Consider the following 27323-nt stretch of genomic DNA (forward strand, 5'->3'; position numbering starts at 1 on the left):
TTGTGTTTGCATCTTTTTTTTTCCAATTAGTTTCAGGTGTACAAAGCAACATAATAGACATTTAAACCCCTCATAAAGTGAAAACCCGCCTCCCCCAAGCTACTACCCCTCTGACATCTTATATAACTGTTACAATAACATTGACTCTCTTCCTTATGCTGTACTCCTATACTCCACCTCCCCTGACTATATATCTGTATCCTTATAGACGACACACAGTGTTTTTTCTACTTCAGCTTTACTTGTACGGTGCAGTGGTCAGGCATCAACACAGTCTATGAAGTGACCCCCCTGATAAGTCCAGTGCCCATCTGGCACCTTGCATGAGCTTTACAACATTATTGATTATATCCCCTATTCTGTATTTCATATTGTGTGTACTAATTTGCGCTTTCTCATCCCTTCACCTTCTCCCCCGTCCCTTCCCCCTCCCATCTAGCAATCAACAGAAAGCATTTTTAACTGAAGGAAATATATGTGGGAAAACCTTTATGGGAAAGGTCTTTTTTCCTTCTTTCTCCTCTGCTTGAGTGTAGAACTTCAGGTGATATAGAATACACATTCCTTCACCATCTCCTCCCCTCATCAATATGTTTTACTTATAAATGTTTGTCTATAAAGATGTGTCTTGAAGTCTGTTTTAATAGAAGGTGATACATATTTGAATAAGTGTCTTCTTTGTGTTTGAGGTTAAAAGGTTTCAAATCTTTTTTGATCGAAGCAGGAGAGATTGTATCTTCTTTGTTAGGAGGGAATGGTTTTCTCTTGTGTCCTCATTATTCTTTATTCCTTTCGATATTTTTTCCTGTACAGTTTTGTGTTTCCTGTATTATTATTTGTTTTATTGTTTCCTCCCTTACCTCTTTTACTCTCACCTTTTGTTTTTTCAAACCTGTTACCAATGTGTATGAGTAGATTAGACGAAAACAGATCGTAGAGCTTTCTTTTTAAAATAATGTTTAATATGTCTTAATTACAAAGGTATTAATACTCAATTTAGAAAAACTGGAAACAGCAAATTTTAAAGAGGAAAATATGTATCTAAAATTTTATTACTCAGGGATAATTACCAATTAACATTGCCATAGGTTAATATTTAGATGAAACATTTTTACATAATTGAAATCATAGTGTACACATAGTTTGTATCTCATTTCACATAGCATCGACTCAAAGATATATCTCTGCATCATGAAAACATTTGGCTTCGTAATAGTCCATTTTAAATAGCTGCCATAGTTCATCTCGCCATCTCCCTACATTTGGTCTCTTAAAGTGTTTAAAAAGTTTCCCTATTAAAAATGATGTCATAAACATCTTAAAACCTAAAGCTTGATGTGCAATTCAGATTATTTCCTGTGGTAGATTCTTAGAAGTAGCACTGCTGGTCAAAGAGAAACTTCTTGAGGCTTTTTGTTCTTACCAGTTGGCTTTCCAGAAACATTATGCCAAGACTGCATGTTGTTACCAGAATTGTAAAAGAATTTCCATCTCACCACATGGGCAGGGAGTTTTTTTTTTCTTTAACTGTATTCTATGTCAAAAAGTACATAATTTCTGATAGGTGTGTGTACTGCCTTATCAAATTAATCCATTAAATGAGTACATCATTTTGTGTACATATTTGAATCTTACGCAACTTGTTCTAAAGGCCATAGGTACATGGTATATTTTTTCTACACTTGGAATCTTTTTTTCTTTTCTGTTCTCTTCTTTTCTTTTGGTGCTGGGTTATTACTCTGTGATATTGTACTACTCTTTTAAATCCCCAAACTAAAGCAATAATTTTTTTCTAAGTTCTGCATCTTTGTGGTCTTGACAACTAGAGACGGTGCTTTGGAGAATAAGTGATCCAGGACTGCATTTTAGGACAATGAGAAGTGCCAAAGGCACGAGGGAAAGACTAATGGATAGGACACTGGACTAGAAATCAGATGCCCTAGGTTCTCTTCCCAGCTCCATTTGTCATTGTATATCATGGCCAAATTTGAGTAAAGAACTTGCCCAGTCTGTAAAACGGGGATAATATGTAGCACCTTGCAGGGATACTAGAGGGATTCATACAATATTTTTCGTTTCTAATACATTTTGTGTTCTTTCAAAAGAGTTGTAACATTAGAGACCAAAAAATAAAGTCAGTCTAAAATTTGAAAGTAGTAGTTGTTTATATTTTCAAAGTTTTATATCCCCAGTTTATTAAAGCCTTTATCTGTTACTTATACAGTGTATAGATTGACTGCAGAATTCCTCCAAATGTAGCAAAAAGTGATCTTGGGCTTAAGAATAATTAGTTTCTGCTTTATAACATACCATTTTGCATGTATTTTTTGATATTTATCATATATTACATTAAAATGTAAGAAGAAGAATCAACTCATAAAAATAACCCACCATGAGTTATCATGGTGAATCTAAAAATAGTACAAAAGTATTTTGCTTTACTAATTTATGATATTTTCATTCAAGAAATAGGCTAGGAAACAGTTGCATGAAAAATAATTTATCCTCATTTCTTTAATCCATGTTTTTTTCTGAATTTGGCAAAGTTCTGTTTATAAATTGATGTCACGTTTTCTCACCTAGAATGAGTATTTTCTAGAAATATAAGAAATCTTGGGATGAGTAAAAGAGTTAGGGGACAAATTTAAATAATCCCTAAGCCTCATTTAGAAATTGCTATTCAGTCAGACTTTGAGCTCTTCGAGGACAGGGCCTGCCTATGTCTTAGACATCTTGGTATACCCAGTGTCTAGCACATAGTAGGTGCTTAGTAAATTTTTACTGACAAAGTTAAGCTGCTGATTTAGATACAAACCAAAAGCAATGGTTATCTGTTTCAACAAAACTAATATACTGTAGGAGCTAAAAGGGTCTTTGAAATAAATAATACCTTAGGTAAAAACAATATTTCACATATGCATCACACTTTTCTAAGAACTCAAAACATTTGCCCCACTTCAAAATCCACATTTTCAGAGATTATGCTGGGTTCAGATATTTCAGATTGGTTGTATTTTGACCACTAAAAGCTCATGCTTTGTGTAAAGGCATACAACTCATCATTTTCTTTTTTAAAAGATTTTTATTACAGTATAGCTAGCATACAGTATTATATTAGTTTTAGGTGTATACCTAGTTATTCAACATTTATATACTTAAGTGATCACCATGATAAGTCCAGCAACCATCTGACACTGTACCATGCTATCAAAATATTATTGACTATATTCCCTATGCTGTACATTATATCCCTATGACTTATTTGTTTTATACTGGGAAATTTGAACCTCTTAGTCACCTTCACCAACCCCCGCTTTGTAAAATTTTTCAACTACTGTTGACATTCAGTATTATTTTATATTAATTTCAGGTGTACAGCATAGTGGTTAGACATTTATATAATTTTTGAAGTGATCCCCCTGACTAGTCTATAGTACCCACCTGGCACTGCACATAGTTATTACCATATCATTGACTATATTCCCTATGCTTTACCTTACATCCCCATGACTGTTTTGTAACTACCAATTTGTACTTCTCAATCCCTTTGCCTTTTGCACCCTGCCCCCAAGCCTTCTCCCATCTATCACCCTGATAAATCTACTACCCATCTGACACCACACAGTTATCACAATATTTTTGACTATATTCTTTATGCTATAACCGACGTCCCATGACTACTGTGTAACAATCAGTTTGTACTTCTTAATCTCTTCCCCCTTTTCATGCACCACCCAACCCCCCTTCATCTGAAACTATCAAAATGTTCTCTGTATCAATGAGTTTGTTTCAGTTTTGTCTGCTTATTTTGTATTAGATTCCACATATAAGTGAAATCTCATTTCATATGTTTTTCTGTGTCTTACATTCTACTTAGGGCAGTACCCTCCAGGTCCATCCATGCCTCCGCAGATGGCAAGAACCTATTCCCTTCCCTGGCCGAGCAATATTCCACTGTATATATGTACCACCTCTTCTTTATCCGTTTTTCCTTTGACAGACACCCAGGCTGCCTCCATATATCGGCCACTGTAAACAATGCTGTAATGAACATAGGGATGCACACGTCCCCTCGAAGTAGCATTTTGGTTTTCTTTGGATAAATACCCAGAAGTGGGATTACTGAGTCTTTCTTTGTCTCTTGTTATAGCCTTTATTTTAAAGTCCATTTTATCTGGTGTAAGTAATACTACCCCAGCTTTTTTTGTTTGTTTGTTTCTATTTTCATGAACTATCTTTCACCATCCCTTTACTTTCAGTCTGTATGTGTCTTTTGATGTGAAGTGAGTCTCACGTAGGCAGCCTATATAAGGGTCTTGTTTTCCTATTCCTTCAGCCACCCTATCTTTTGATTGGCACATTTAGTCCATTTACACTTAAAGTAATTATTGATAGATATGTAATTATTGCCATTTTATTATTCATATTTTTCATTTTTTTTCCTCTGTCTTAAAGAATTCCCTCTAAGATTCCTTATAACACTGATTTTGTGGTGATGAACTCTTTTAGCTTTTCCTTGTCTGGGAAGCTCTTTATCTGTCCTTCAATTCTGAATTATAGCTTTGCTGGGTGGAGTGATCTTAGTTATAGGTCCTTGCTTTTCGTCACTTTGAATATTTTCTGCCAATACCTCTGTCCTGCAAAGTTTCTGTTGAGAAATTACCTGAGAGTCTTCTGGGAGCTCCCTTGTAGTTAACTAACTGCTGTTCTCTTGTTGCTTTTAAGATTCTTTTTTTGTCTTTAATCTTTGGTGTATTAATTATGATGTGTCTTAGTGTGGGCCTCTTTGGGTTCATCTTGTTTGGGACTCTCTGTGCTTCCTGAGCTGGTATATTTACTTTCTTCTCAATGTTAGGGACATTTTCCTTCATTATTTCTTCAAAGAGGTTTTCAATTCTTTCCTCTCTCTCTTCTCCTTTTGGTACCCCTATGATGCAAATGTTGGTATGCTTGATATTGCCCCAGAGGCCCCTTCAACTCTCCTCATTTTATTGGATACTTTTTTCTTTTTTCCTGTTCTGATTGGTTGTTTTCTGCTACCTTATCTTCTCAATTGCTGATTTGATCCTCTGCTTTATCTAATCTGTTGATTCCCTCTAGTGTATTCTTCATTTCAGTTACTGTATTCTTTATTTCTGACTGGTTCCTTTATATGTTTTCTCACTTCATTTTTATGTTTCCTATCTGTTTGTTGAAGTTATCACTGTGATCACGGAAGATTCTATGAGCAGTGTTTTTAATTCTACCTTGTGTGGATTGTGTGTACCCTCCTGTTGTTGTTGAGCCTTGGTTGCTGTGTGCACATCAGTGGGAGGGATTGACCCTTGGGCTGTTTGGTTGTGAGAAGTGGCTGTGATTACAGTGGACGAGCTGTTGTGCAGGGGTTGGTCCTATGGAGCATGATTTACTTTAGCAGGGCTCTGGTGCCTTCCAGCTTCAAGTTGTTGTCCTTTCAGTCTTAGTTGTGGAGGGCGCAGCTCAGCTCCAGGTCCAGTTGCCATTCCTAGTTGAAGGGGCACAACCCACCATCCCTTGCGGGAGTCAAACCAGCAACCTTGTGGTTGAGAGCACATGGTCCAACCAACTGAGCCATCTGGGAGCTCAGTGGCAGCTCAGCTCAAGGTGCCGTGTTCAATTTTAGTTGCAGGGGGCGCTGCCCACCATCCCTTGTGGGACTCGAGGAATTGAACTGGCAACCTTGTGGTTGAGAGCCCGCGCTCCAACCAACTGAGCCATCTGGGAGGCAGCTCAGCTCAAGGTGCCGTGTTCAATCTTAGTTGCAGGGGGCGTAGCCCACCATCCCTTGTAGGACTTGAGGAATTGAATTGGCAACCTTGTGGTTGAAAGCCCTCTGGCCCATGTGGGAATCGAACTGGCAGCCTTCAGATTTAGGAGGATGGAGCTCTAACCGCCTGAGCCACTGGGTTGGCCACTTCCAAATTTTTAATGGTCACATATGGGTGTGGGACCAGCCTGTTCCGTGTCTCTGTCCCTCCTACCAGTCTCGAGCTGTCTTCTTCTGTATGTCCTTCGTTGTAGGGCTTCTGTTCAGCTAGACTTCAGAAGATTCTCAATGATGGTCTTTCTGTAGTTTAGTTTTAATTTTGATTTAGTCGAGAGAGGAGGTAAGCATAGTGTTTCCCAATTCTGCCATCTTGACCAGAAATCAAGATTAGCACTGTCCAAAGTAATTGTTTTCTGAGAAAAAAGTAGATCTTTTGCCCTATAATTTTTGTTTCATTTTTGCTTTCCCTGGAAAGCTGTAGTCCGTCTGTAGAGATTTTTAGTATTCTAAGAGAAATTCCTTTTTCTGAATGCTTTGAAGTGTCAATAATGTTTGAAAATAGTTTTAAATTTTTTGGGGGCCATTTTTAGTGGTAATGGCACGTACCATTTTGTTTGAGTTGTCACAAATTAGTTGTGAGATCTACAGCAGTAAATTTATTAATGTGTATATTTCCCATAAATAAATGCTCCTCCCTCCTATGCAGATTTGTGTGCTTCAGTAAAAGAAAAAATGTAATGGAGGAAAGATGTTCCCTCCCCCAATCCTAGGATTTTGTAAAGTTCTGGTAATATAAAGTGTATCAGTCACTGAACAATAGGTATATTCCTAAAGAATTATGTGAAACATTATAAAAATGTCACTGCTCTTGAGGAAGTCTGCTGACAGTGTAAAATTTATAGTGGCTGGTTGATGAGGTAAAGAATTATCAAGAATAATTATGGAGCAGTAAGTAATCCTAGGAGTTAAGTAATGTGTTTTTCTCTGGTATCTATGCAGGGACAGGGAATTAATTGGAATTTTGGTAGGTCATATAGGACTCAAGATCCCAGTGGAAAATCACTTTTGGGGAGAGACTTGTGTTCTCAGGGGTGTGTGTGCTTCTGCCCTATTTTTTTGTCTTAATGGCGGTCATTCTTTCTTAGAGGCCTCAGGATATATCTTTCTTATCTTGTCATAAAAGTGTGGAATCTTCAATCTGCAAGTGACCTTAGAGATCGTCTTCTAGTACTGTGTATATCTCATGGCACAAAGCACACTGTCACTGAGCAAGGCTTCAAATCGAAGTGCCGTAATTTCCAGTCTAGTAAGTTTCCCTCTTTAGCACACTGCATCCTTAATATTACTGGTGTTGTGTTTTAATTGGCATCGTAGCCTAGCAAAATCTCTCAAACCATAATTCTCCTCAAAATCTCTCAAACTATTCTTCTCATCTAAAATGACATGTGGGATGTCGACTGGTCAAGAGACGAGACAGATCAAATTTCTGGATCCCACTGTGATGAAGCAGGACGGTTGATCTACAGGTTTGTGTAACATCAGGAATCTAAAGATTTGTTTCCAGGACTCGTAGAGCATATAGCTTTCTGAAAGTAAGGGAGTCTGACTGAGGGTGTAAAAGTTTGTTCTCACTGCAGGTTAATTAGTGTATCTGATACACTATATAGTATTTCAGGGAAATGTGCCAGATTCTTTCTACCAAATTGGTGTCTCTTGAAAAATCACCTGTAAGTCATCTAATTCCCAAATCTGGTGTGCATCTGTGTTTATGTGTATGTGTATTTATGTGTATTTCAACGACTGAGTTAAAAGCTCAGGTTGTAAGTCTGTCCATCCATTCATTTATCCAACACATATTAAGAGTATTAAGAATATCTCCTGTGTTCTAGGCGCTATGCTATGGAGTGGGGATACAGCTTGTAAGAATAGAGACCAAGTCCCTGCTGCTGTGGAATTTATATTTTAGTGAAGGGGGACAGATAATCAACAGAGGAGTAAACAAGGAAAATACCAAGTAGTAATAAGAGACTAAAACAGTGGTTATTTTTAGGATGCTGTTTTAATGCTGGGCTACATCATAGAGCATCGTCAGAGAACTCCCATGTGACGAGGTAGTGTTTGAATAATGGGATGGAGATAACCACACACAAATTCAGGAGAAGAGCCTTCCAAGCAGGGGAAGAACTCATGCAAAGACCGAATGTGGGAATGGGCTTGTGGTGTTTGCGTGCCAGATAATAGAGCAGTGTGGTTGGAGAACAGTGAACAGGGATGGGGGATGTAGTCAGATGAAGTAGTAGAGATGGGTAGGGGCAAATTACAGATGGCTTTGTAGGCCCCAGGAAGGAATTCTAATGGACCAGATTTCGGATCTCTACTGCGTACTATTAATAGCTGTGTAACCGCAGGTCCTTAACTTTTGTGATCTTCAATTTTTCTCATTTGTAAATTGGGGACAATCCCTGCTTTGTAGCGTTATTTATGAGGATTAGGGCAGTAAATATAAAGTGAGTCAGTGCAGTGACTGGCACCATAATACACTCAGGAATTTGGATGATGATGGTAAGACTTGCAATAAATATCCACTGTATACTTAACTATGTGTCAAGCATTGTGTTGGATACTTCACATTTATTTATATTTAAATCCCCCAAACAATTCTGTAAGACATAATGAAACTCACAAAAATTGTTACTTGTACAGTGAAGCAGTCCTAAGTAGCAGATACTGGATTCAAAATCACATCTCCATGATTCCAAAGTTAGTTTCCTCCCATTATATTAAGTGAGTAAACCAATTGTTACGTGTTGGTTGGTTTAATATGTAAATGCAAGTTGTGACTATCCATGCTATCAGAGATGAGATCGGTCTTTGATACTACATGAGTGCCTCTTGCCAGACAGGAACTTTGATGCACGTTCGCATTCCTCTCAAGGCTTAGGATATTGTCTTGTTCCTCCTAGAAACTTTTATTGTATTCTTTGACTAAGTGGATCTGAAGGATAATAGTAACACTTGCCAATGACATGAGACAACTTTTGAAGAAACCTAAGGGATCTTCAAGTTTTTGTTTTTTTTCAAGATTCCTTATTTTTTCCCAAAGACACACGTCATATAGCAGCCTCTTCTTGTGAAAGTGTTTCACCCTTAATTATACTAGTTGGAAATGTCACAATAGTGCATTAACCTCCTGAGCTCCAGATGGCTGATTTTTTTTTTCTTGGTTTGTTTTGCCTTGTTTTAAGTAAGGTAGAATTGGCGGCAGAGCTCCGTCTGCTGTCAGATTTGGGTAGTGTAAATTGTGTTCATAGAGTGAACATGCACTTCAAGTATCACAAGTTGTGCTTTTTAGTCTTTGCTGTACAAAACCATCACTGAATGTATTTGTGAAGTTGAAAGTCTCATACATTTTGTGAGCAAGTTTATATAAAGACATTACGGATTATCTTAAAGATATTTAACGTCAACTTTTTACAAAAAGCTGGGTAGTAGAGGAAGGAAACAAAGTCTTTTAGAGATAAGTGTGTGTACAGGTATGTGTTGAAGTGTTAGATAATATAAATTTTCTCTCTGTGAAGTAAATGACAGGCTAAAATGATAAACCATCATATGTGGACTATGAAGTAGTTATTTTTAGAATAATTATTTTGATGAAACAGGAATGTGTGGTGTCTTATGTTCAAATTCACAACTTAGGTCTTTAGAGGTCTCGGCATAAGGAACGTCCAAATCTGTAGAGAGAGTTTAATGAGTTTATTTGAGCCAAACTGATGACATTTGCTGGGAATCAAAATCGCAACGGATTGAGAAAATGCTCTGGAGAATGGCAGTTTTGCAGCTTATTTTATGCATTAGAATTAAAGGAGGAGACGTGAGGAGGGTTACATGAAATCTGTTGGTGATAGATTAAGGGGGCGGGAGAAAGCAAAGCAGGGAAATCTCTGGGATTGGATAAAAAGTAAAATGGAGAGTCACACACTTCTTTTACATTGGTGGGTACAGCATAGTTATTAACATTTTACAGCACAGAGAGATGGTGTTTAGGAAACAAGAATAGCAGGTGAGGGGTTCTGTAGCCCCATGCTCTGGTGCGGTGGGTAGGCTGTGCCCTGATGGGTCCAGAGAAGGATTACTCTGATAATCCAAGGGTATGTTATCTTATATGCAAAAAAGACCATAGACCGGCTCACTTAAGGTAAAGATTGACCTTTTCAAGGAAGCTACAGTCCAAGGATGTGACTTCCCTCCATGACCGGCTCTTAGTTAGGAATTTTTATGTTCACACCTTTCTATGTGGTTATATTTGGTCTCTGCCATGCTGGCCTCCCCTGAGCTTTTCAGGTTTAGTATGTGGCCCCCTTTTTGATTCCCAGAGGTAAGAATTCTACCAGCAGAAATGGTGGGTAATCTCTGGAAGTAATGTCATCATATTGGGTAATATTATTTTGCTATTCCTATTGGCATAACCTCTAACTGTAACCTGATATCTGTCCCTCATGAGCCAGAACGTTATTTGAACTTTTATTAAAAACCCTATGAAGACTACATGCTCAGGTACTAGCTCAGTAGTCTTATCAGGTTGTTCTTTCAAGTTAGGCCAGGGCTTTGAGCAAGCAGTATTTTGTGATATTCGTTATACTATTTGAGAACTAGAATTGGTTCTCATGCTGCGTAGATGAATTATTTATCACAAAAAAGCTGAATGACCTATACATTTATCACTGCTGTAGGAAATACAAACAAAGGCTTGACTTTGTTATAAAAAGTTTACTGAAATAAAACGAAAAAAGATCAACTTCTAGGTATTCTTCGAGTTACATATACTAACTTAATCAATCACTCCTCTTTTCAACACTAACTAGACTATCCTACTAAAATACTATTTGATCCCAAAGATGTCAGTTTCTTTAATTAAACTGAACATTTATGTACTAGCTGATTTTAGTATAAATAAATTGTCACTTTTAATGTTGCAGTATTTTCAGAGGTCAGATCACATAAAGGGAAAACTGAGTATTCAGTTGTATATATACAAATCAAAACATCCACTCCATCGCACTCATTCTTGTCTATGAAATATTCAATTTTGTACTTGTTGTCTGCTTCTAAATATAAGCACTGCTCAGATTTTCTTACCGTGTTTCCTCGAAAATAAGACCTAGCCGGACCATCAGCTCTAATGCGTCTTTTGGAGCAAAAATTAATATAATATATATTATATATATATAATATAATGCAATATAAGACCGGGTATAATATAATGTAATGTATTGTAATATGCTATGCTATGATATAATACAATATAATATAATACCGGGTATAATATAATATAAAACCGGGTCTTATATTAATTTTTGCTCCAAAAGATGCATTAGAGCTGGTGTTCTGGCTAGGTCTTATTTTCGGGGAAACTAAGACGGTACTTAGCCTTGTCTTCTCACTTCCTGTGTGCTCTGTGAAACTCTTGAACACAACTGTATGAATACTAATATGGAAGAAGCGTTGTTGCTCAGTCATTAAGCACACAGGCCTCAGAGTCAGACACACGTGACATCAAATTCAGGTTCTACCACTGCCCAATGGGACCCTGCCCAAGTTTTCTAAGCTTCAGTTTCCTGATCTCTAAAAATGCAGATAACACGATCACTGAGCTCAGAGGGGGTACCTAAACCTCTGAAACATCTTAGTTCCTGTACGTTACCTAGCCCAGCATCCCTGTTCACTGACTTGGTGAAATAAGTCTGTGCCCTAAACAACTCTCTGATCCAGGCTTACCTTTGTAACTGCCGTGTTAATGGTTAGTTCGCCACCGTATTCTTCCCTGATGATTTTAAAGGACTAAACAAATCTACTGCTTCCATTCTCTCCCCCAGCTACTTTTCTACACACCTCCCCGCCCAAGTCATCATTTACAATACAGATGTATTTGTCACTCCGCAGCTTAAATCCTTCCAGTGCCTTCCTCAGACCTATGGCAGTTTCTCAAATTTGAGCAAAATATGGGCCCATTTTTAAGGAAAACCATTCTCAAAGACCTTGGTATTGGCTTAAAACATTTTAATTATAGTGTTTAAATATGTGCCAACACAAAATAGGACAGAAACTATGACAGCAGCTCTTACGTAACTTATAAAATAAACACATATTACAGGAAAAAACCCAAACCAATACAATTTAAATTAACATTATTTGAAGGGATAAATGATGTTTTGCTGACTAACTTGCTCTTCATAATGTGAAGATACTACAGTGCAGGCATTTTTGAATTCTCTGTGCCCTGCACCACCATTTTTCTCCGTTCCATCTGTGGTTCAATTTTGATTAGTGTAGCAGGCTGCAATGTCAGTTGGCCTTTATTTGGTAAAAATGCATTGTTTTCATACTAAGGCCATCTCCGTTCTCTTTAGCCTGAGATAATGAAAGTCATACTTCCCCGTCGCAATGTGATTCTAAGCGCCAGTGTGGTGACTAAGATTAGATGGCAGGACTTGGTTATAATGTGGTTATCCCGACGATCCAGTTTATGCGTAGCTTTATCACTTTGTCTTAAGAAATGAAACTGCAGAATTTTAAAACTACCTTACACAGCTCAGAGGCCATTAAAAATGTATTGGAGTTTCCCAGTTTGAGCAACATTGACCCTGACCGCCAGGTGTATTGATGTCCTAGCAAGTCCCCAAACTTGGTGCCTCAGTGTTTATTGTAACTTCTAACTAAAAGAACTTGATCTGCTTCGATGAGCAGGCCCTCACCTTTTACAGTGTGCCTGACCTTCTTCCCCCAAATAGGATCAGAAGATGTAGCCTTCAAAACCTCAGATCTCCCCTTATCTACTTCTGTTATGGCACTTAACACATTGTTAGCAACAGTCTGCTTATTGTCCTTCATTCCCTCCCCCCACACACCCCCAAAGCGAAAGCTCTTTGATGGCTCAGGTATGTCTTGGCTCATTTTGTATTCCCTGTTCCTGGAACCTCATGGGAACTCAATAAACGTTGAGTGGGAATATTGTAATAAGAAAAGGACACCACATGCACAATAAGTGCTAGATCGATGCCTTGTCTCTTTGCAGTATTATTTTGTGAAGAAAGTGGAAACCTGACTCATCCGTGAGTGTGCAGAGAATATGGCAGTCAATTAAAATTTTATACTTTAAAAAAGAAAAGCTTCTGCTTTAGTATGTAAATGGTGGCATATTCTGAATCTCGTAGGTTCAAAAGGGCAAGGCCTTTGAGATGATCTAGCTCAGTGGTTTGAACACTTTATTTAATATCAAAGCCGCTTATCCATAAGAAATCCTATGTGGAATAGGAACATATAAAGCAGATAAACATACAAATGTCTTCATTATTGGGGGAGGAGAGGATCTGGAGACTCCCCGATGAAACTTCCTCAGCACCCAAAGTAGCCCCAAAAACATCTTAAGGAACTCTGAACCCTCAGAATACAGTTTTTAAAACAATAACCTAATCTAACAAAGGTGGAAATCCTTTCCTGGGCATCTAAGCAGCCCACCCTCGCACCACCTCAGTAAGGTGACCAGAAACTTAAGAATTACATGACACCAGCATTTCTTTCACTAGACAATTTTAAAAGAAAGTACTCATTGAATTAATGATAAAATAATATGTAATGGCAGCAAATGTTAATTCAGTGTTTATTATGTACCAGGCATTTTATTTTACTTGGATTCTTATTTCATCCATACATCAACCCTGAGAATAGATACATTATTATTACCATTTTGCAGATAAGTTACCTGAGGCCTGGTAGGGCAAGTGAAAACTTGACGAAATTCACATAGCTAAGGAGTATTTCTGCAACTTTTGCCCATTTTTTTCTCTTTTTGTTATAATCCTACATTGGGAGCAAATTGTACCCCATTGAAAATAGTTTTGTACTGTCTTCAGAAAGGAACTCTATTTTAGGTTCTAGCCTGTTTCTGACAATTATTTGCTAATTAAGTAGTCTCAAGACAAGTCATGATTTCTCCGTGGTTCAATTTTCACAACATCAAAAAAGAAAAATGGTTTCAGTAGTATTGTCCCTTGTTGATTAGATTCAGATGAAAGAGTATATAGGAAACATTGCGAGAGCTATTTGTGCTATTGAAATGTACGGCATTTTTGGTATCTAAATCTATGAATCTCATTCAGGGCTGAAGAGACTCATGCATTTACTTACATGTCAGTTAATCACGGATCTTTTACTTTTTCTTGTTTTCGTGTCCTTTGGATATTTTACTATTGGTGCACTCTTGAGACAGGTAATGAATTGAATAAAATTCAGTGTATTGATTTTGGCTGATAGCACTTACTGAAATTTTTGGAAGGATAGGTAGGGGTTTGAAACTAATGGGGTAATTTTTTGTTTTGTGGAAGGAATTTTTCTTTATTTCATTTACAATTTATAGCTTTATTACCTACTTAAAATGTAGTTTTTATCTAGGCTATGGGAAACATTTATAATCTGCAAAAGTATTATTAAACTGCCTTTATTACAATGTCTAAAGTTACTATTAGAATTGGATCTAAAAAATGGTAGAGCAGGGAAGGAAAACATTATATTTAAATACCTTATTGTCTTTGCCTGACATAACGAATCCCATTGTTATTCACTATTCTTATCTTTAAATGGTACAGTGAAGAAATTGGCTATGCAAAATGTGTAGATTCTCCTATTGGATATTATCATTGATCAAATTGTGCCCATTTTCTTAAGTAATTCTTTGCATAGATGAGCCTTCTCTATTTAAATGGTAACATGCTTTAAGTAAATGTAGTCTGATTACAAAATAGAGGAAACAAGGTACCATAAGGTTCCTTAACTTGTTTTGTACCATCAGCCTCTTTGGCAGTCTGGTGAACCTGTGGGCACCTTCTCAGAATCATGTTTTTAAATGTAAAACATGAAATATATAAGATTCAAAAGGAAACCAATTATATTAAAGTATGCTTATTATTTTTTTAAATTATGACACATTCCAGAGAAATATACACTTAAGTTCACACAAAAACCTGTGCACAGGTGTTCATGACAGTTTTACTCATAATAAACAAAAACTGGAAAACGCCTAAATGTCCTCAGTGGGTCAATGGTTAAAAAACTGGAGTATATCTATGCCATGACATACCACTCAGCAATAAATAGGAACAAACTAGTGATACGTGCAATAATTTGTATGAGTCTCCAGGGCATTATGCTGAGTGAGAAAAGGCCATGCCAAAAGATAACTGTTGCATGATTTCCTACATATGGCATTCTTGAAAAGCCAACCTTTGTAGAAATGGAGAATATATTTGCGGTTGTGAGGGATGGAAGTTTGTGAGAGGGATTTGAGTGTGGTTATGAAAGGGCAACACGAGGGATCTATGCCACGATTGAACTGTTCTGTATCTTGATTTTTCGGTGGTTGGATACATGAATCTACATGTGATCAAATTGCATAGAACTAAATACACATACACATATGTCCATGCACGCACACGTGCAAGTAAAACTAAGGAACTCTGAATAAAATAGGTAGGATTTCTCAAAGTCAGTGTCTCAGTTGTGATATTGTAAAAGTTTTACAAGCTGTTCCCATTGGGGGAAACAAAGGATTTCTCTTACAACTGCATGTGTATGTACAATTATCTCAAAATAGAAAGCTTAATTTAAAAATTGAAACACGGTAATATGCTTCTTTACAATATTTGTTAAATAACAAGACAAAGTGGCAGCTTGTATAACTACAGTAATTTTGAATAAATGCTGAGCAGTAATGATATTTTGAGAAACTGACAGGAATGTGATGTGTGTGGTGCAATAGGAAAACATCTGTGACTTCTCTGCATCACAGTTACCAAGTCGTAGGTGCTGGTTATACTACTGTGGTCCCTTGTCCACATTCATCATTGAAAGAGATGCTGATTCAGGGTCAGCGGTTACTGAAAATAAAGGTGCTATTTTTCTCCTTCCAAGTTTACATACTCCCTGAATTGGGACCCAGGGTTAAAAACCCCTTTCTATCTGTTTACATTTTATTATCTGATGTATCTCAAGGGCCTCTGTCAAATAAAAGATAAACATAATGCTTAAGCTTTCTGTTATCAAGTACTGTGGGTGGTGATAAGGGCACATAAAAAATGCTAGTAGTCACACTTTATAGTTTTAAAGATTTACTTGATGTCATTCACCCAAATGCATTGTTCACCCTGATTGCCTAATACTAGTTTTAAAGTATGAACAGATTTTAAGCATCAAATAGACCACACGTTTATTGTGCTTGGTATGAAAGAAAAACATGTTGGATTGATTGCTTATTATACAGATTGACTAATTTTGAATATCATTAAATATTTTAATTAGCTTTTACTAGCAAATCATTTAGTAGTGGTTTAGCTTTTTGTCGTGTTTGAGAGTGTCTAGATTAAATGAGATTGTCTTACAAGAAATGTTTTACAAGAAGTGAAGTTCAGTGTTTTGGGATCAACACTACCTATTAAAATATCATCAACCTTTTGTCTGAGTTAATGTGGAAAAATTAAAATTTATTTGTTTAGTTGAGTAATTATTTGATGTTATTATGAAGTATTTTCCTCCATACTTTATAAATTAAATATGGTTTCACCACAAAAGAAATAACAATAGGGCCACAGAATTTAAATATATGTTTAGAGTTTCTTTGTGGGCTTGACCTTTCTAACAGTACACGTGCTGAAAGAATAAATATTCATTCTGTGTTGGTTTTAGAGTCTATAATTTGGGGGTGAAATGCTTAATCTGGTGTTTAATATATAGAAGCTTCAGTAAGTATACTATAAATCCTTTCTCAGAAAATCTTAAACTTTTCTTTAACATTTTAGCTAATCATATTTAAATAAACATAGTCAAATTCTTTTGGGATAAATGGTATGTATAATCTGAATAATTATGACGCATCAACATTGTTGTTAGAAAGCTTTTTTTTCCTGTCCTAGAATTTAGGATATGTTCTGTTTTTTGCATATTACTTTCATCCTCTGAAAAGTTCTTAAAAACTTGTCCTGCAATGGGAAATGACACTGTATAAAGCTATCTCCTGGTAGTAATTTTCTGTGTAGGTTTTTAATCTTTTAGAACCTGAATAGATAATATGTAGTATTTCTTTGGTACATTTTCCATGCAGCTTAAAGAATTTTAAGTCCAAATTACACATATAATTATTTGAAATCTTGCAAATGTATTTATTTTTAAATACATTTTGTGTGTTTTTGATAAATGAATTCCTTAACTCCAGTAATCTCCCTTTGCGAGATGTTTTTCTCAGATCACTGGAGAGAAGCCATCTAAAGTTTAACATTCAGAATCACAAAGTCACCCGAATGCAATGCTATTAGAATAAATAGGTAGATCGCCTTGGATCAGGCACTTGTTTGTGTATCCTTTTTCCTACTGGAAATCAAGGAACTGATGATGAGGAAATAGCTTTTTGACTTCTTGTGCTTTTCAAGTTTTAGAATCCTCTCAACATCACTTTGAACCTTTGTGGATACAATTCCAAATTTGTTAATCTCTGACATTGCTTTTTCAGAGAACTGCAATGATAGATAAACTTACTTGATTAAAGTAGCCTAAGAAACCTGATTACAGTAGGGTTTAAAATCATGGTCAATAATAGTAACAATATTATTTGTTTTCATGACAATCATATTGTCCTTCCTGTTTGAAGATGACACCACTGATAGTAATTGCTGTTTCTGTGCACGCTGTAGTTGAAAAGACCCGTGTGTAATCAGTGTGTTCCTCCTAGTGTGTGCAGCGAGATACCTCTACAGCTTAGAACTCTGAAGCCTTTCCTCAAATTATAAGCAAATCTGGATATTTATATTAAAGAACGACAGATCGTGCTCAGACTAAGTCAACCTAAAATCAGAAGTGGCATCTCTACTGTAAACTTAAAGTGTTCCTTTTAGAATACTGTTCATCTGGTTTTGATACTAACATTTCGTATCAGGGTAGGGGGATATGATTATTAAACTGGCCTCAAGTACCTTTTGGTTTCGTAGTGTCTTTTAGTAGTACAAGCACAGTCACACTGACAAGCGTCTCCATCCTAATGCTTTGCAAATTAAAGAATGGCTTCAAATTAGGAAAACTTTTTGTTCACCTAGTTTTGGAGTAGCATGATGTATGCTAATTGCTAACTTTGTCTGCATTATTTTTTAAAGATCAAATGGGCACAGTGGTAATTTTCATTAATCTCATACAGAGCAGCTAATTAAAATTTCCATTATTATCCATCCATTATCTAGTTGTTTCTTTTGTTCAGTATCAGAACAGGATGTTAATAATAAGCCAGTTTTGTATTACAGCCCTATTAAATATAGTGAGAATTAGTTTAATCTATTGCACTGTTTTGTTTTTCAGTGATTCCCTTAATATTATGCTGCACCATATTGATTATGCTGAAGATACTTTGACAGTTTGTAATAGAGATTTCAGAATTAAATACTTGTTGCTTTAATTTTTTATTCAATATTGGGAAAAGGTGACATATAGTAGAAAAAAGGAAATAACCGAGGACCAGAATATTAGTGTTTTGTTCTCTCAACCTCACTAATTATGTGAACTTGGGCAGTCACCTCACCTTGATTCTCTATTTCTGTAATGAGGGTATTAGAAGAGCTGATCTATAAGGGCCAGTCCAGCCTTTACATGCTACCAGGTTTTCACACTTTTCATATATGAACTTACGTTAAAACCCCAAAGTCCTTCTAAGCTTGATAAAAGGCATTTGTCCTATAAGGCTACATATTTTCTGTCTTGCTCCGTTAGATTGTTTACGTCCATTCGTTATAACCACAGAGTATCCTAAACTGTATAATTTAAAGTTGTTCCTAAGAATTGGGGGAGGGGTGAGACCCAAGGTGATGGGCTGGCCCAAATGTTCCATAAAAAGTATCTCAGCCACGACCATATGGAAGAAGGGAATTAACAGTTTCTGAGCAGCTTACTCTGTCTGTGAGACAACACATACGAAATGCCTGTTTCAGGCACTTTATATGCATTGTCTTACTTAATCCTCATAGCAAACATGAGGGGTAGGTGTTTATTACTCCTATATCATGGATGAGCAAACAGGTTTATAGAGATTAGTTCAATAGCCTCCTCAAAGATTACTTGGAAGGTAAGTGAGGGGGTCATGATTCACACTCAGTGGCAGTTTGAGCTGTCCCCAGCATGCCATCATGCACTGTCTCAATTTACCAGTTCTATGCTAGCATCTCTGAATATATTGCAATGGAATGTCTCAGAACCGTAATATTCTGAAGTGAAACTAAACTGAGTTTGGAAACTTCAGCATGTTAAAACTCATCAGTCATTCACCCATTTGTTTATTCTCTGTCCATCCATTCATCCATCCATCCAGGAAATATATATTCAGTACTTACTGTGGGCTAATAAGCTCGTTGTTAAGATACAGTGATGAACAGAGTAGGCAAGATGCCTGCCTCATAGAGCTTACGTTTTAATGAGGAAGTCATAGTAAAGTGCTAAACAAGGTAAACTTATATCAAACTAATACTGCAAGTGAGGTTTGAAATGGTGTTGTGATGATAACTGGTTTGTGCGGGGGAGAAGACTGTTGGGGTGAAAGTTAAATGATGAGAGCTAGCAGCTATGGAGAGGTCAGGGGTCAGAGTCTGCCAAGCAGAGAAAACAGCAAATGCAAAGGTCATTCTATAGGAATAAGCTTGAATGCCAGCCTCCAGGGGAGGGTCATAGGGCTTTGTTATCCATTAATTAAGAAAAAAGTTTGAGGATCATATGAAAGTGGTATGTAGCAGTAAACTCGCACAATTTTATGCTATAAATGTTCATGTGCTATTACTCCTTGTGGATTTGTAGCCTTAAAAGGTGGATAAATAAGTTACAGAAATGTGGAAATGATTTCATGGGGATGGTTTTACTTACTGTGCCAGAGATGTGGTGATTTATCCAGTAGAGTTCTTGAACATCTATATATCCTAACAGAGCAAGAAAAATCAAATCAGTGGCCAGCACATAAAATATGGGAGCTAAAAGTATGAAATTGTATTCCTTGTTCTGTGATTGTTAAAGACAGATTCAATAAGAGCATGCTTTTGTTGAGGATCATTAAATTCAGTCACTGTGGTAGGTGTTTGGCATACATGGACTTCTCAGGCTAGAAGGGAGACAGATACTAATAATGACCTCTGCCCCAATGTCTCAGGTGCTCTAGGAGCGATAGTGCCATAGTGCTAGAAGGGAATCAAGTTCCCCTGCATAAGACTTTGTCAGACTTTAAACCGTTACTATTTAATGGAATTTTTAAAAATTCAGACATTAAGAATGATTGACAGTTTCTATATTGAGAAGGCATTCTCAATAAAAAGCCAAATAGTATGAAACCCTAGGGAATCCATTTCTCATTATTAACACATTGGTTTTTCTTTTTTTTTAAATTCTATATCCTCTAATGATATGACTTCTGTCAAATGGGGAAAAAAATGCTTTCCTTATTGTAGCTTCGATACTTAGCAGAAACAGTGTAATTTGTATGAACTTAGAAAATGGGACTCAAACTAGAGTTTTAATTCAGAGGGATATGTCTGTAATACAGGAAAGGTAAGTTATGATTATGTGTATGTAGAATGTGAAACTGTGAGTTATGAGTACAATGAGTGTGTTGATATTTTCCTCCCAGCCTTTTCCTCAAACTACTTCCATAGTTATGGCAAGGTGATGAAGTGCAAGAGCTGTGATGAAATAATGAGTTTTAGAAATAACCCCACGTATATTGGAAATTAAGTTAAAAACTAGTCACTATCAGACAAATGCTTTTAATGACTTTTTAAGATTAATCTATAACACAAGATTAACAAAGTTAGAAAGGAATAGTTGGGAATTGGTGAATGTTTTAGACTAATTTCATTAACTAATGTGCTGATTGGAGACTATTGTTTTACATTTGAAAACCGTTTTCACCTGTTGTTTTTGAGATAGGCTGATATATTTCAATAGATTTGAGTAATGTATAACGTTTTATATGAAATTCTCTTCACTGTATTTTGTGAAATAGAATATAGATGTCTTAGCTAGGAAAATTAATAAGATGATTTCTAAATGTTCATCCAGTGGGTGAAGGAGGACCAGCTAATGATAATCCTAATCCCTGCATTGTAAATGTAAGCATTCCTGTCAGTGACACATTTTTTGCAACTCAAGTCCATGTTCAATTCAGGCCACGAGCACCAGCAGTATAATTTTCTTTTAAATGAGGCTGAGGGGAGTGTTGAGATACACATAACACGATTTTACCACATCAGTTCTATGACCACAAATTTTGACTGCCTAGTACTCTGCATGCATTTTCGTACAGTAAAATATTTACATATTCTATGCATTATCTTATCTTAAAAATAATACGTATATACTTATGTTTTCTTTTATATATAGGGAGGGCTGAAAAACAGCAAACATGAATGCACCCTGTCTTCACAAGAATATGTTCATGAATTACGATCTGGTATTTCAGATGAGAAACTTCTTAACTGCCTAGAATCTCTGCGGGTTTCTTTAACCAGCAATCCTGTCAGGTAAGTGGCTCTTATTGTTTTGGTATGATTCATACAATTTGTCCTGTACATAATTGTTGGGAGTGTAATCATTCATGTCATTTGAACCTCAAGATTTTCTTTTTTCTTTCTTTTTTTGGGGTCACTTTCCTCCCCCGTCTCCCCCACTGCCCTCTGCACTCCAGGAGCTTTCTCCCCTACACTTGCCTTCCCTCCCTGCCCCTCTATCTGCTCTCCCTCCCACTCCTCTCTCCCACCCTGCCCAGCTGCCCGGCTCCTGCAGCCTCCCGCACCCTCACCCACCATCCATGTAGAACCTCAAGATTTTCTGACCAGAAGTCTGATGTTAGTTAATAAAACAGCAGTGTCTGATTATGAGGTTGTAAACATTTAACAAATGTAGTTAAAATCTGATCACTAATCGTGAAATTTTAAGAATACAAATATTACTTGGATGTGAATTCCTCTTTGATTATATAAACATGGATCTAGAAGTTAAATATGCACATTTACATGGAAATATGTGTACTCATATAAAGATTATATTATTTGTAAAAGAAATTCAGTATATTGGCTCCAGGATATTATTCCTTTTTAACTTGAAGTAAATACATTTTTACATTCTTCTACAAGTTCTAGATCCAGTACTCATAGATTTCTGTAATTTGGTATAGCAAAAATTAAATTATTTTGACCAATAAAAGAAATAAGAAAGTATTAATAAATTCATTTTGGCACATAATTAAATTGCTATTTAAAATTAAAATCAGAATTTATCATTTTTTTCACATTTCAAAAAAAAGGGAAGTATTAATAAACTCTTCAAAACGCTATACATTTAGGCTATTACTAGCTACGAAGTATAACTGATGTTCCTTTATTAACCATAAAAAGCCTTAAAATAATTATATCCCAAATTAAATGTTTTTATAAGGAAAGCAGATTTTCAGAGTACTGTGAAAATATTTTTGGATCTACTTACACAGTTGCTAGACTCTTAAATTCAGAAATTACTGGATAAGAGTATACAGAAACCACATTTTGATTTTATTCATGTTTTTCCTAGTATATAATGGGGGCCACATCCTGTACGTTTCTCACCTATCCACAGAGCCTTAAACACAGTTTAGAGCTCTGCCATTCCACTTGGATTTATGTATAATTTGAAATATATCATACTTCAGTTGACCCTTGAACAACGCGAGGATTAGGAGTGATGATCACCAACCAAGTTGAAAATCGGCGTATAATTGAAGTTAGCGTTCTCCATAACACAGATTCCAGACTGCCAGTTGACCCTTGAACCATGCAGGTGTGAACTACAGGGGTATAAGTGGCCCCGCGTTGTTCAATGGTCAACTATATTTATTTTCACCTATAGTGCATTTGGCAGAGTAACTGGGAAATGACGACTCGACAATAAAAAAATTTAAAAGGCAGTGGTAAGATGTAACTTACCTTTCAATATTAAAAAAAGGTAGCGGTCTTGCAATTTCTTCTAGAATGCTTCTGGTTTTAATAATTTGAACAAGGATGTGAGTTCTTTGAGAACGGTAACCATGATGGTGGTCCCCCCTGCCCCCTCGATGTTCCCCCCTTGTCTTACCCCCCTCCCTCGCCCCCAGCTCCCGCATGCAATTTACAGCACTCTACTGTAGTGCACTTACATGTTCCGGAAATTTTGTTGAATGGTTAACTGATTGAGTGAATAAATGATTCTATAACAAGTGATTATAGAAGAAATATGCTCTGGTTTTAAGATTTGAACAAGGAAATCAGTTCTTTCAGAACAGTAACGATGGAGATGGTTCCCCCATATAAACCCCCTCACACCCCCCATCCCCCCACCTACAGCGCTCTACCGTATTCCCCTTAACGTGTTCTGAAATTTCTGTGGAATGGTTAACTGATTAAGAAGTGACTAAAGAAGTATGCTTCTGGTGTTAGTGATTTGAACAAGAAAGTGAGTTCTTTCAGGACAGTAACCATGGCGGTAGTACCCGTCGTTTACCGCCACCCCCCATCCCATCTCCTTCACCCCTTGACCCCGTCATGTATAGCACTTTATGTGTTCCGAAATTTCTGTTGGATGGTTAACTTGAGTGACTAAATTAATCTTTAAGAAGTGACTATTAAAGAAGTTGTGACGTTGAGGAACGATGGGGGGGGGGGAGCTGGCAAAAAAGTATTTTTATATGATGGCAGGAAAGGCTGAAATTACACACGGGGCCTTTAAAATGCAGCCCAGCATGCACTAGCTGACTCCAAAGAATTGTGGGATCAGTCGAGAAGCTGGCAGGTTCTGATTGGCTGGAGGCACCTGCATTCTGGAAGCTGATTGGCTCCACTGGTGGCGTAAGATGCTGGTGTCGTCACAAGTCACGCATTCGGTGGTCGCCCGCAGCAGAGGTAGGAGCCCGCCGGAGGAACTCGCTGACTGGAGCCAAATCCCGCCACCTCATCGGCCTAAGCTGTCGTTAAGATGAGTAAGAATGCGTTTGAGAGCCGCGGCGGTGGCTTCTCTGCTGCGGGTGGAGCCAGTGGGAGCAATGAGCACCCCTTTCGGGGCGGCGCACCTTCTCCTCCGACGGCTCCGAGATCCAGGGCCCGAATCCGGGACATTATACCTTGTTGTGTAAACCAGCTGCTCACGGCCACTCTGGTCGACAGTGTTTTCAAGATCAGGGGAATAGAGGCTTCCCAGGTCTCAATCGTGGGGCTCATCAGGAAGGTGGAGAGAGCTCCTTACTACGTTCTTTACAAGATTGATGATATGACCACCAAGCCTATCGTCGCCCGCCACTGGCTCGGCAGAGACAGAGCGAAGCAGGATCTGACTCCATGTCCGGTGGGAGTATATGCCAAAGTGTTCGGTATCCTCAGAGGTTCCGCTGAGGTGAAGAGCCTTGAGGTGTTGAAGATCCGTGTCCTGGAAGACATGAATGAGTTCACCGCACACATTCTGGAAACGGTCAACGCGCACATGATCCTGGCTAAAGGCCTCGAGGAGGCCCCTGGGCAGAATGCACCTGTTGCTGCATCCAAAGTGGAGGAGGTTCCGGTGTGCGGCGAGTCCGACGTCGACTTCATCCGGAAGGAGGTGCTGCGCTTGATTCACGAGTGTCCTCGCCAGGAAGGCAAGAGCATTCACGACCTCCAGACCGAGCTTCGCAGCCTGAGCGTCAGTGCCATCCAGGAAGCCCTTGATTATCTGATGGTGGAGGGCCATATCTACCCCACGGTGGATCAGGAGCATTTTAAATCTGCTGATTGAAGCGGCGAGACGGTTTTTCATTTTCCGAAGACCCTTGCCTCCAGCTGTGAAGTGTGTTTGACCTGTTGACTTTTAAGAAGTAGTTTGTTGTTTTTCCGACAGAAGATCTCGACTGGCATCCTTTGGAACCTCACTGCTTTTCCAACTGCTTTGAACTTTTCTGTTTTATGTTTGAACCGCAGAGGGAGGGAGATGCGATGGATAAATTGATTGGACTTTTTGTAGGATTTACCAGCAAGCAAATGAAAACACTCCTGATGGGGTAAATTTGAGGGAGAAAAGGTACAGAAAAAGTTGAATATTATTTAGTTGAATGGGAGCGTCTTTTTTTCTGAAATATCTATGTATTAGGAGAAAATACATGTAGTCATGGAGCCAGCTAAGAGACAAAAAAATGTTTTTCTGTTGTTTTTATGTTAGACTTATTTTCTAAGTTTGGCTTTAGCTTATTATAGTCATTCTTATCTCTTGCTAAATATAGTGATTGATTAATTCAAATGTGCTAAAGATAGCAATTGAAGAATTCAGATGCTCAGTTCAAGTGTTTATTGATCGATTTCCTCGTACTCCCATAGGTTTATTTTTTTTTTAAAAAAACATATGATTGTACCATGTTTAAATAACCATCAGCTTTGACTGCTTTTTTCCTTAAAATGTGGTTGTTTAATAAATATCTTAAATAAGATATGGTGACAGTTGGATTAAATTACAATATTAGGTAGTTGCAAGGTACACCAATGCCAGTCCTGTAAGTTTGATGTTCTGACGTATTATCTATAGTCCTAAATGCTCAGTTTTATATGTAACAAGGTTATATTCTCACAGCTTTTGCAAACAAATAAAAAGTAATTCTAGGAATATTAAGGCTAATAAGGTTTACTGAAGTTTATTTGAACGTTTTATTAAAATACTTTTGCAAAATATTTAATTTGTGTGTTTTTCTTAAATACACTTGAAAAAGCCTTTTGTTTTGTTTTTGAGGAATGATAATTTTAATTATCCAGAATAATTTTTCTCTCTTCTCTATATAATACCAATAACATGTTATATCCTAGTTGTAATTACACATTTTAGTGTAGATTATATTAATTATGTGAGAGTTTCACAATGTTGAATAAAGTAAACCTTTAGTTATACGTGTACTAAAGATGGTATCTATCAAGTTACTATCATTATGTTAGAGGATAAGTAAAACTGTATGCAGTGATTCAGATAGGCAAAAGAAGAAAGCATCATTTGTCTTAATTGGATCACAAAAAGAAGCGGCAAAACTAGAAAACTCCCTTGAATACCCCTTTGTCTGTAATCCATACTGTCAGGAAAACTGTTAGATTATGTCTTCTCATTGTCTGCCCTTACAAACTTATCACCAGTTCGTACTTAAGCATTATGAGGCACAAACTTAACTTTTTTTCCCCTTGAAAGCCAAGACATTGTACATTGCACTCTGAAAACCACAAATGGTTAATGTACTATAAACCTGTTTTTGATAATCTTTGTAGAAAACGGTTGCCTGCCCTGGTAAAAATTATACAGGGGGAGAGGCAATGAAGGGCACATTTGTTCCTTAGCATCTGAGGTGCGGAAAGAAATAGTCTAGGAGACACAATATTCTTTTGTGATATCACTTATATAAAAGCAGGAACCCTGAGATTAAAATCTGACATTTTTATGACTTTATAGTCACTGTCCTAATAACGGTCCAAGTTTTTCAGCTGGTCATTGGATAGCCACTTTTTTCCCTATTCTAGAAATATTCCTCCAGAACTAGGAAAACAGCAATCCCCCCTCCCCCAGCCCTGCCAAAAATAAGCCCTTTTCCGCTGCCTTTGTGCCTGGGAACTGATGTTGTGATATGTCCACCTGAACGTTAGGCCCAGGACCATCCCCACTGTCCTCTGTGTTCCTTGGGGTTCTTTTTATCTATGTTAATTATTCCAGTTCCCCTCTGCTCCCTTTATTCTTCTGAATGGAATTGGGCTTTAGTGGGATTCGGCTGCAGGTAAGGGACGTCAGTAGAAAAATAGTAAGTAGGACTAGCTATAATGTAAGTGGAAATCAACAAACAGTGTTAGGCAGGAAATAATTGCTAGGTTATATCTGGTGCATGTTAGGGATAGAAGATTTTAAAAATTCATATTTAAACCATCCGCCCAGCCCGCTTACTTCTTTTTCAGTTTTGTTTAAATGGTGAATGACTTGGCCATTTTTCTCCTTCCTCTCTAGTCCTGCCCTGTGTGTCAGCCAAACCTTTGAGGATAAGATACAAATCTTGGGGTAATACTGTCAAGTATTTTGGGCAGGGACATTTAAGTCTGAGGAACCTGAAAAATCTAATTGATGATAATCGTCCACGTGAGGTTTTTCTATGGCTCATAGACATATGCAACATGCATTTGTATCGTAGTTGGTTCTTAATTAACTGAATAAGTAAATTTGAAAATGTTTTCAAGTTAAAGCTAGTATTATTATTACTGTTGTCAATTGTTAGTAATTGTTTTATTGCTTTTACTTACTAAATTTAGATTTGGATTTTGGGTATAATCTGAGAAATATAAATTCTGGTATTCCAATTTCCATTTTTTTATAATGATGAATCAAAAAAGGGCACCACCAAGAATTACTTTCATTCATTAAACCTTTAGTGAGTACCTGCTATATGCATTTAAGTGTTAACTTCCATTTTAATAAGCCTAAATTC

General features: G+C 37.2%; 2 protein-coding genes across 4 annotated transcripts in view; both read left to right on the top strand.

The window, feature by feature from the left end:
* Nucleotides 1-27323, top strand: part of DIAPH2 (diaphanous related formin 2) — an 832169-nt gene that overhangs the window by 157223 nt on the left and 647623 nt on the right. For all 3 annotated transcript variants that reach the window (XM_019756670.3, XM_019756672.3, XM_019756671.3), the window contains one exon: nt 21230-21369. In XM_019756670.3, coding sequence (XP_019612229.2) covers nt 21230-21369 — 140 coding nt within the window. The remainder of the gene's footprint in view (nt 1-21229; nt 21370-27323) is intronic.
* On the top strand, nt 23733-24748 carry RPA4 (replication protein A4). The gene has a single exon (XM_019756674.3). The coding sequence runs from the start codon at nt 23831-23833 to the stop codon at nt 24620-24622; it is 792 nt and encodes a 263-aa protein (XP_019612233.3). The 5' UTR covers nt 23733-23830; the 3' UTR covers nt 24623-24748.

This window comes from Rhinolophus sinicus, chromosome 18 (genome assembly GCF_057876585.1).
Source record: "Rhinolophus sinicus isolate RSI-liver-muscle chromosome 18, RSI-T2T, whole genome shotgun sequence".
Classification (NCBI taxonomy): Eukaryota; Metazoa; Chordata; class Mammalia; order Chiroptera; family Rhinolophidae; genus Rhinolophus; species Rhinolophus sinicus.